Consider the following 11566-nt stretch of genomic DNA (forward strand, 5'->3'; position numbering starts at 1 on the left):
ACTGGCCGTACACCACTGGTGATCGTCGAGGGGACACTGAATAGTGCACGGTACATCCAAACCGGCATCGAACCCATCGTTCTACCATTCCTAGACCGGCAAGGGAACTTGCTGTTCCAACAGGACAATGCACGTCCGCATGTATCCCGTGCCACCCAACGTGCTCTAGAAGGTGTAAGTCAACTACCCTGGCCAACAAGATCTCCGGATCTGTCCCCCATTGAGCATATTTGGGACTGGATGAAGCGTCGTCTCACGCGGTCTGCACGTCCAGCACGAACGCTGGTCCAACTGAGGCGCCAGGTGGAAATGGCATGGCAAGCCGTTCCACAGGACTACATCCAGCATCTCTACGATCGTCTCCATGGGAGAATAGCAGCCTGCATTGCTGCGAAAGGTGGATATACACTGTACTAGTGCCGACATTGTGCATGCTCTGTTGCCTGTGTCTATGTGCCTGTGGTTCTGTCAGTGTGATCATGTGATGTATCTGACCCCAGGAATGTGTCAATAAAGTTTCCCCTTCCTGGGACAATGAATTCACGGTGTTCTTATTTCAATTTCCAGGAGTGTAATATTTCACTTCTTAAAAACCCTGGTGCACCATGTGATAATTATTGCTCTAATTTTCATCTCCATTTCTTCCAAGACACTTTTTTGGCTGCGCTCTCTGTCATTATAGCTGCCATTCCGAGTTGAAATCAGTGGTGTGCTCTCCTGTCTCCATACATGATATTCAGAATGGTGTTGAATGCCCACCTGTAATACTCTTTAAGAGGACAGCAGGATATTGATTGATGCATTCAACTCGTCCAGCTATTGTCTCCCTTGATCTGATAATACTTCGTTTCACAATGCAGCTAAATTGCATTCTAACACCAAAAATACTGGAAATGATTCGAACATTTTCTGTAAGTACCAGCCAGTTATGAATCATATGACATACACTGTGAGCTGCATGTACGAAGTGTGTGAGAAAAGTAATGAGACTGGCAACGCTGTTGTTCTTGTTGTGTATATCGGTGTGTTCATCCCTTCCAGACACTCAGTCCGAGTTTCAGCTCCGTACAGCCATCACGTGATTTTTGAGAGCGCCATCAGTGGAGTTGTGTTTTTGTTGCGTGTTACGAAAACTGAACACCGGAATTTTGATCAGTGTTATACCATCTACTTTGTGTTAAACTTGAGGAATCTGCGAATATGACCTTTAAAAAGTCGACACAGGCCTATCATGAACGTTCCTAAACAGCACAAGTTATTCGCTGGTACAAATCATTTTTAAAAAACCGAAAACACATTAAAGATGAACCTCACTCAGAGAGACCTTCAACTTCAAGAACCGACAGAAACATCGAACGTGTGTGTGCTTTGCGACGTCAGTCCGACATTTAACAATAAGGATGATGAGTGACCTGTTAAACACTTTCACTGTACATCAAATTTTGACCGAAGTTTTCCACATGCACGAGCTTTTGTGCTAAAATGGTGCCGAAAACCTCACAACTGAGCAGAAGGACAACCGAAGTAATGTATGGGTTGATCTTCTGGAGAGGACTGCCAGTGACCACGAATGGTTCAGTAGTATGATCACAAGTGATGAAACCTGGATTTCTGAGTACGATCCTCAGACAAAGCAGCAAAGTGAGTTGCGGCACACTGAGACACGTCCTCGACCGAAAAGATCCCGAATGAGCAAATCAAAGAGCAAAACTATTCTGATTTGCTTTTGACAGTAGGGGCATTGTGCATACGGAATGTGTTCCTCCAGGAGAGATTGTCAACCTGGTGATTTACAAAGATATCCTTCAAAGGCTCAGGAAAAGAATGACACAAGTGAGACCGGGCATTACATGGCCGAGCGGTCCTATGCGCTTCAGTCTGGAACCGCGCGACCACTACGATCGCAGGTTCGAATCCTGCCTCGGGCATGGATGTGTGTGATGTCTTTAGGTTAGTTAGGTTTAAGTAGTTCTAAGTTCTAGGGGGACTGATAACCTCAGATGTTAAGTCCCATAGTGCTCAGAGCCATCTGAACCACTTGAACCGGGCATTGCAGACAAATGGATGCTGCATCATGGCAACTCCCCATGTCACATGGCCACTTCTGTCACGGAATATTTGACCTCAGAAGTCATTCCCATTGTTCCATAGCCCTCCTATTCTCATGATCTGAGTCCTTGTGAGCTTTTTTTTTCTTTTCCCGAGATTGCACAATCTTTTACAGGACATCGTTTTGGGACTCTGGAGAGCATTCAGAGGAATGTGACCGCCATGTTAAAGGCCCTACCAGTTGAAGCTTTCCAGTACCGCTACCAAGACTGGGAGCAACGACTCAACTGCCAAAGGATAGTACCTTGATAGAGACAATACTGATGCCTGAAAAAAAAACAGTTATGGTAGATAAAAAAATCAGTCTCATTACTTTTCTCACACACCTCGCACTGGGCCTTTGTTCAAACATTAAAGATAGTTTTTAGAAGAAGTATGATTCAATGCTCACGTTCAAAATGTTTCTGTGCTAGGAATGGTGGTAGTACAGACAAAATAATGGGAAAAAATTGATTATACACTTATATATTGATGTGCATTAATGGGTACAGGTATTTGTACAAAATGAGAGTGAGAGATTGGTTGGTCCATGTCAGTCCTTAACCGTGGTAGGCACCACCGTAGGCCAGGGCGGGGGCGTAGGCAGCCCTAGCGATGGGGGCGGCGTAGGCAGCCCTGGCAATGGGAGCGGCGTAAGCCCTGGCGGGGGCGGCGACGGCCACGGGGGCGTGGGCGACGGCGACGGGGGCGGCGACGGCGGGGTGGGCGCCGGCCTCCTTGTGCACGACGGCGTTGAAGCCGTTGACGGGGTCAGCCGTGTAGTCGACGGTGCGGATGGAGCCGTCGGGCTCGGCCAGGCTGTAGCTGCCCTGGACGACGTCGCCGCTGCGGCTCTCGTGCTGGGTCTTGGAGTCACCGGTGAGGGCGTCCTGCACGTTGTACGCAAAGCTGTACTCGGGGTGCGGGTCGTACTCGGCAGCGACGGCGGCGGGGGCGGCGGCGACAGCTGGGGCGTAGGCCCTGGCTACGGGAGCGGCGTAGGCCCTAGCGACAGGGGCGGCGTAACGAGCGATGGGGGCGGCGTAGGCGGGAGCAGCGTAGGCGCGGGCTGCCAGAGGTGCACCGGGGGCGTAGACGGCGGGGGCGCCCAGGTAGCCGGCGCTTGCCACGGCCACCACCACGGACAGGACGATCAACTGGCGAGAAATAAAAAACTGTTTTATCATGGTTACGAACACTACAGCTTCGAATGTATTGTCTTCTAACGGCATGACAGTCTAATTTTTACACATTTCTGTAACCTCCTCTGTACGAATGTCATTGAGAGTTAGCACGGTTGGTGAACTGTCTTCTTTGATGAAAATTGTGGAATTCACTTTATCTTACAACGTTTACATTGATTATAAATCTGTATTCTACTTGTTAAGTAACAATTCATGATTATGACTAGCCATTTGGCTTCCACCTCTGCACAGATTATGCTGTGCAGCTACCGAGCGTACAAATAGAGCAGGGAAATATGCAAAACATCTAAATGGGTTATTCCCAGTTAATGAAGCAAAATAAATGTGGGAGCATTTTACCAGCTGAAGAGGTCCAGATCGACCAGAACAATGACACAAAAATTGTCCCCCATGACTATACTAATGCTGCTATTGTACTTCAATGCATACGTTTTTTTAGATTTTACTCGAAAAGCAAACATTAACAGCAATTGTTCTTTCGACAGGTACTATTTATATACATTAATCTCACGAACTCTGATAATGCACTACTTTACTGGAATATTTTATTCGCTATGTGAATGAAGGGGAAGTAGATTATGAGAATGCCTCTTTATGTACAACATGATATAGATTATAATGAATATCGAATAACCAAATTTATGGTATGGAAAATATTAGGCAAAACTGTATCCACATGGTTCACAGCCTCTCCCTGTCTTTCATACTCCATCATCGAGTCAGACAAACACCTCTCGATAAAAAGGCTGCATTGAGCAGAGAACTCAAATATACGATGTAGAGTATTTCTTTACTGGTATTGTAATTCAATAACTTCCCCTGCCTCTACAGTACATGTATTTGGTACTATCATCAAGCTACTACATTACTACTAAGCATCATTACTGCCACTCATCAATATCTCCTCAAGACAGACGCACGAGGACCGGGTGACGCATTCCCCATCCTCGCGCCGCACCCCGGGCAAACACGAGAGAGAGCTGCTGCTCTACCGGTTGTCTCACCTTGCACACCATGTTGCTGCCGCTGCTGTGTTCGATTACTGTATGCCTGCTGGGCCGCCGGCGACAGCTTATATAGGCCGCAGCCGGCACCGCCTGGTCCCCCCTGTGGCGCAGAAATTTTTGCCATTCACCGATCAAGAACCTGACCCCTGTCTCACTTGTCGCGCTTAAGCTTTCCACATTGCAAAACGTTAGCGGCGAATATGACTGATGGATAGAACGCAAAGTCGCTATAGCGTTAATCATAAAAGGCTTAAACAGTACAGCAATTGTTTTGCTTTGTATTCAAGGCAACTGGAAAAGACGGTAAAAATTCAGATTAAGCGTAGCAGTTAGTTTTAATTAAAAACAGTACTTGTTGAGATTCTGCTGCATGGCATTACAGTATCAGAAATTTCATGTACGAGGAAATGAGTTCTTCGCTTCATGTACTAAGCGAATCGTCTATTACAGTACTCCATCTCTTGTATGCTCTTCTTCCAGGGCATTTATGAATGACAGCCTTTACCGGGAGTCTTTCTGCATCCATACAGTCTATGTTTCCTCTATTTTCTCCCATTGGCTTTCGTTTCCTTTTTTGTTTTGTTTATATTTCCTAAATCTTTCATTTTTATCTTTTACGATCTTCTCTTGTACGTCGTGCCTGCTTTCTTAGAAACCTCTTTCTCCTGTCGGTCTTCTCACAGAAATATCGTCCAGGCTTTTTGTGTCATTTAGTTCGGTCAAGGTCTGGGTTACGCTGTCATCATGGCTCAATTTTTATAATGACATGCCCCTTCCTTCTCTCCTATATTACTTAAATCTGTGTGATCCTTTTCTTGTCTACTGAGTGTTTTCATCATTTTATAAGCGACTGTTTGTCCACCGTGTAAATCATGTTTTACTAAAATGTTCCCATGATCCAGCTTGAACTTTCCGTGTTATATGTTCCGCATTATTTCTCTTCTATTTATATTCATTATAGTTTTCATTCGAGGTATTGAAAGCTTGTTTTTTCTTTAACTGCCGTTTACATTTCTTGAGCCCAAAGCCTTAGTCCCCTACGATTTCTATATGTCCTTTCCTCCTCCAGGACCTCATTAGCTATGTTTGTCACAGCTTCTTTTTAAAGTTTCCCTATTCTTCTTCCGAGTCTTCTACCGTTTTCAAATTTGCTAATACCTTTGACATTCAAGTTTTGTGGAGATTTCCTATGCTGCTTTATCCTAAAAATCACGCATTAAAATTTGGCCTTGTTTTTGTTCCTTAATTGATTTCTTTGGTTTTCTCCACTTTCCATAGACGTCAGTTATCGACAACAATAAGAATAATTGCTAAAAATAGTTTTCAATATCATTCTTCTAACTTATGGGATCTTCGAGCCCATGAAATCACATGAGGCACAGCGACTACATCTACATTAAAATCTCCCCGCGGAGATTGTGACAGATGTTACGGTGATACGGATACAAAACATACCGTAAAAGCTAGCATCAGCCGTGTTTGGTGCTTACCATATGAGGTGTCACCACATCAGCGGCGATGCAGAACGCCATTGTGGGGTGTTATGCTGACGCATGGCAATACAAGTCACAGAGAATCACACAGTCCAGCACAGTTTGCTCTGACTGCCACTGGTGTTCTGCATAGCTGAATATTTGGTCTCCTCCCGTTCATGCTATTATATAAACTGACTTTCCCCTTAACTTGTAGAGCAAAGAGAGTATTATTTTTTGATGATGTAAGCATAATACTCAAGCGCAATAAAATGCAATAACACATAAAGCAGTAAATGAATTATTTAGAAAAATATTGATTGGTTCTCCGTAAATAGCTTATCACCTAACAGAAAAAAAACTGTTCATTCACTCTCGTAGGTCCTCGCATATAGATCACCATCAATAACAGTGAAGAGAACATTACGTTCAGAATTACTGGGTGACCATATTCATCACAATTGGAAATGAAAATGACATAGTGCAGATCTTAAATGATTAAGTTCATCAATATTTGTTCCAAATGTAGTTACTGATTTTGATGATAAAAGCACGAGAATATTGAATTACTTTGCATATTTACATTCACTGTTGTCACATAGAATAACACTCTCAGGAAATTCCCCATACATGCACACACTGTACAGAAACATTCTGTGAAGATGATGTCCGCGTTCCCTATGTAGGAAACTGTGCTAAAAATTGGAAATACCAGCAATGACCTCACAATAAATCTGTTATTTGATGAAGTTTGCTGTGAACAAATAGCCACAAGTTGAAAATAATAACAGTAATCCCAAATATAGCACTAGATACAAACCAGTCTACCTTGACCCCTGTGCAGAAAGAAGTGAGGTATACAGCCATAAACGTATCTGGTCACCTCCCGTGAGAATTAAATGTGCTGATGGACAAAGCATTTTTAAACAAACTGAAATCATTTCTGACTGACAACTTTTTCTAATACATAAATGAATTTGTGAGTACGTTTATATTTATTCAGCTTAACTATAGATCAAAGGTTAGGGTGGAAACACAGGTATGTAAATGGCCAGACGTATTTTATCTTATTCGTAAACCTCCTTACTCGTTCCAAAAGCACACAACACACGTACAGAACAACTATATCGATCTTCGTGGACTGAGCTATTTATGTATTTCCGGAACTTTCTTTAATTATATTGAGAATAGCGAAAACTTTCCAGAAGCAGCACCGTGTCACTCTAGCAGCTCCTCTCTGATACACCAGTTGAGCCAGTAAACAACATTAGCTCCATTCTCCTCCCGAAATTCAATCACATGAAGAACGCGTTTCGTGGTGTAATGTTATGTATGTGTCTTTGTGTTAGAAGCATATTACAAAATACTTCGCCACCAACCCAGAAATTTGTATCTCGCAATGGATAAATCAGTCGTGTCGTTTTCAGCTGAACAGACCAGAGCAGTACCTATGATCGTGTTTTCTTGTATAATGCGTATCTGAGTGTATCTTCAGTTTTCCTCGGTGAAACGACAACCAGCAACGGAAGACAACTGATGACCTCAAGTTCCGATGTCAGTTTAATGTTTTTACGGACCTCGATTAAATTGGTCTAGGAACTCGTCCAGAACTGCCACGCCACAAACGTATCATCAACGTCTCTATAAAAGAGCCTCGATGGACATGATGGTCTCCTTAGCGTGACCTTACCAAATTCCTCCATGTGGTAAATCACAAACGCAAATAATACAGACCACCTCACGAAGGTTCCAATTGTGCAGAAATCATGTCACTGCCAAGAGCAGACATAACAATCTTAAGACATGACGTTCTAAACGTCAGTCTAACATGGTCAGTGTTCTTGGAGAGGAACTCTAGTGAACAGTGGAAGATATGTCAGCTCTTGAAAATGACATTTGAATCTGGTTTTGTTGGTTTTATCATATGCACAAATGTGCTAGGTTTCTGATATGGTGATTGCAGTGATGCCGTATACATTGGTAAGTCGATACCACGAACTAAGGGTCTAAGCGGGACATCCCAGTGCTGCACGTTTGGAAGTTCGTATAAATCATGTCAACTCCGTTAGGTGCAGTCTGTACTCGAACAACTATGGCCAGAATTATATCTTTACCACCACCATTTCATACACACGGTCCTTACCATGCATTGTGGTTTCCAGCTATATTGTTGCCGTGGATATTTCCGAGCCTCAACCACCAACCTTAAATTAGGTCGCCCCTCCAATCTTTCCATAAGTCCCTAAATCCAGCAAAGAATTTCCTTGGTCCATCTGTCATGAATTACCTTGACTAAAGGCCCTCATTTCATTACCCTTACTGTCGTAATAAGGATATTGTTAGTGGCATTGTATGCTCCTCACTAGAGCTAAGCCCGCCAGGCGGCATTCTTATCTGACAGTTTGCAAGGTGACAACGGATGTAAACCTTCGATGTCACTTTACATTTCATTCGGTGACAAGTAGTTAAACATTGTATATGCAAAGTAGCATATAAATTAACCCCAAATTCATATCTCAGGTTATATAGCAGTTTGATTATAAGAAAGTGACAAGGTTAAATGACCACACATGACGTAGCGATGCCACCCGATGGCGTTAGCCGAGAAGATACATCCCTGGAGAGTGACGCCAAGCAGAGGTAGTTAGAGACAGATATAGTGTAACCTTCGCCTTCCTTATTGGCCAACTGGATTGCGATATAACTGACCATGATCGCGTATACCTAATGAAATTTTAAAGTGAGTAAGGCTATCGTTACCGACGAATAACAACATCGTTTAGTTGGACGAAAGTGTACAACAGACTCTTCTGAAGGAAAAATCTATTCTAAATTTGAGCTAAATACTGATGATAATTTTGAAATGGGTGGAATATAGTGAAATCGCTCTCAAACCTCACAGAGGGGAAAAAGGGTACTATGTAGTATTTACTACAAATATCACTGATAAGACAAAGAAAACACTAATTAGCTAAAAAAGGAGAATTAAACGGTCGCCGGCCCACTAAGGCAATGAATTTCCAGAGTCTTGAGAAAGATAATGGCAAAGAAATTTAAGCAAATAAACAGTGGCGTGGCAACTGAAGGCTGTCACTCTTTTCCACAGAACAACAGTTCACAAAAACATAAATGAATCAGAAAGCACTGGATTTGCAGTTACTTATTCCGAAATATTAAATTTTGAAAGTAACGTTAAACGAAATTACTGGTTAAATGAATGACTGACTTAAACTCTGTTATGTAAAAAAATGACTTTCAATAACCTCAGTGTAACATAATGCAAAATTTAGATAAAGGCAAGCAATTTACTTTTGATTATTGAGAAATTGAACTGAATTTACTTTAAGCAAATGAGCAATTGGTTTTACTTTTAAAATAACAATACCAAGACAGCCGAGTCACTTGCTAACCTAAATACAGAATAAATGAAATTGTGCATTCTTCATTTGTGCTCTATCTTTAGTTATTCGTTTTGCCAGTGAAATTATACGTTACTTGAAGTAGCCTCTGTTATGCAATGCAATAATGAACGATTACTGAGGAAGAAAATTTAGACTGAAAGTGGTCATTAGCAGACACACAAAACTGGCAGCAAATAGTTAATAAATTTTCATATTCTTACACACTCAGTGATTGAATGGAAAGGAAAGGGACCCTGCTTGGTAAAAATGTCTGAGTACAATAATAAGACAGGTGCCCTACAAGTTTTAACTATTGCAGATTATTTCTCAGATTAGCCATACTTTGTGAAGGAAATGTTGCTGGGTGATGCCTACGTAAGTTTATAATTTTTCACTTAACGGTCGGTGTTGTAGCTGTGCGGACGACGAAGAATATAGCCGACGACAATGCTGAGCTGCCGTTGTTACCGCTGCTGCTGTTCGATAAGAACGCTGAGTCGTCTCCAGATCCATGGATATTATGGGACTGGCAATAGCTGTAACTGCAGCTTCCTCCGCCTGTTCACTCCTAAAATGCTCTCAGTACCCGCGGGTTAACGAATCAGGCGCTTCTACATTGGCGCGAGCATAACTCCTCACCACGTCGACGGGAGCGCCCAACAATCACTTCCGCACTTTTTCATAACTCACAACGCGACAGAGACTCTCCATACGCAAACATAAACAATGGCACAGCTGCTGCCATTTCGTCGTTGCTACCGATACATTTAAATAAAGTTCCCTTGGCTATTACCCAGCAATTTACAATATTTTCATTGTAATTACATTCAATTATATGCAGTCAAAATTAAGTACACTATTATATCGATTACGTATTAAATATAGTGTCTGTAATAAAGTTTAGCACTTCAGAATCATAAGTACAGTACAAGTTATCAACGGATATTAAACGGCGAAAATTTTTAGATGGTGTAGAAAGTATTTTACCTGCATTTTCGGTGTTACAATAGGGCCGGACGCGATTGGGACACGAATTAATATGCTCGTTGTAGAGAGTGAACACTGATGAGTAAGGTCGTTATTATGTAAAGAACTGGTGAAATAACTAACAGAATACTGAAGGCGGAAGACAATGGTGAATACTGTATATTAAAAATACATTAATAATTTTATTTTGTCGAACTGATACGTACTGGAAACACATGGTACAATAGGTACAATTAGCTTATAATAACAGCTGGCATTTTAATCTAACAGTGGAAATAATAAGTGATCATGTAAAAGAAATGCGTGTAGCTCTCCCCTTATTACAATAAATCAGCTACCTATAAATGTACCTCGGGAAAGGGTTGACTCGTTCCATTGTAGCTCAGTCTCATATTAAGATAACAAAGAACTTGAAAAATTTCATATTACTGCCTCAAGCAGTTGGTAAACCACTTTATTTATACACCATTTTCAGTGGTCTGACCATCGTCATGTTCCGTATAACAAATAAAGTAATATAGAAATAACATTACAGGCTTAAATTCACGAATTTGTTAACTAGCGTAAATGGTAACAACAATACGTATTTAATGGAATGTCACGTACTCAGATAAAATTATTCACAACATCATGTTAAGGGAAACATAAAATCGTTATCGTCACCATGAATAATACATAGAAAATAAAAGTATACCATAACACAGTGATGTGGCCCACTACATATCAGAAAGACGTTAATGGTTCATATTTGTACAGAATTACCTGTTATCACATTATAACATAAATTACGTCGAAATCTATAAAAACTGTGTTAGGAATTGTACTCATTCATTTTAAAACTATAATCGACGTTAACATTAAGAACAGATTCATACCACACACAGTTTAGTGATGGAACGAAAGATGTCATAGAGGTCTGCATACATAGATAGTGACTAAAATCTTACGATTACTAAGCTGCATGTCTGCTACGATAAGGACATGTCACAGTCATAACATGTGTTCTATACATTGCATCAAGCATGAAGGGATGCAGTTGGTTCGCAGCTGTCAGCGTGCCTTCCATTACCACCACAGGTTCCATGCATGTGCAGGAGACTGTCTCCTATAGCATAATACTGGTCCCACCAGCCTGCGTCCGTGGCGCGCTGCATGTTTAGAGGCGCCGTTCAGAAGAATGACGGCGATTGTGGAGACGACCATCGACCTGGTGTGGCAAACAACATGATTCATCCGAAGAGTCGACACGTTTCCACTGACTTACGAATCCCAATGGTCCAACGCCTACTGCAGTCGAACTGTCAATGTCGTTGGGGCAACGCGTGAAGACGTGATTTCCTGCGGAGCTCCATGTTCAACAATGTACAATTAACAATGTGCTCCGAAACACTTGTGCGTGCACCAGC

The 11566-nt window shown here is 42.0% G+C and overlaps 1 protein-coding gene across 1 annotated transcript; it reads right to left on the reverse strand.

Annotated features, from left to right (window-relative positions):
- Window positions 1-2648: 2648 nt before the first annotated feature.
- Window positions 2649-4323, reverse strand: LOC124775401 (cuticle protein 18.6-like). The gene is made up of 2 exons (XM_047250235.1): window positions 4298-4323; window positions 2649-3245 (listed from the first exon to the last, which is right to left on the reverse strand). The coding sequence occupies exons 1-2, from the start codon at window positions 4307-4309 to the stop codon at window positions 2649-2651; spliced, it is 609 nt and encodes a 202-aa protein (XP_047106191.1). The 5' UTR covers window positions 4310-4323.
- Window positions 4324-11566: the final 7243 nt, after the last annotated feature.

The sequence above is a fragment of the Schistocerca piceifrons genome, chromosome 2 (genome assembly GCF_021461385.2).
Source record: "Schistocerca piceifrons isolate TAMUIC-IGC-003096 chromosome 2, iqSchPice1.1, whole genome shotgun sequence".
In the NCBI taxonomy this organism is placed as follows: Eukaryota; Metazoa; Arthropoda; class Insecta; order Orthoptera; family Acrididae; genus Schistocerca; species Schistocerca piceifrons.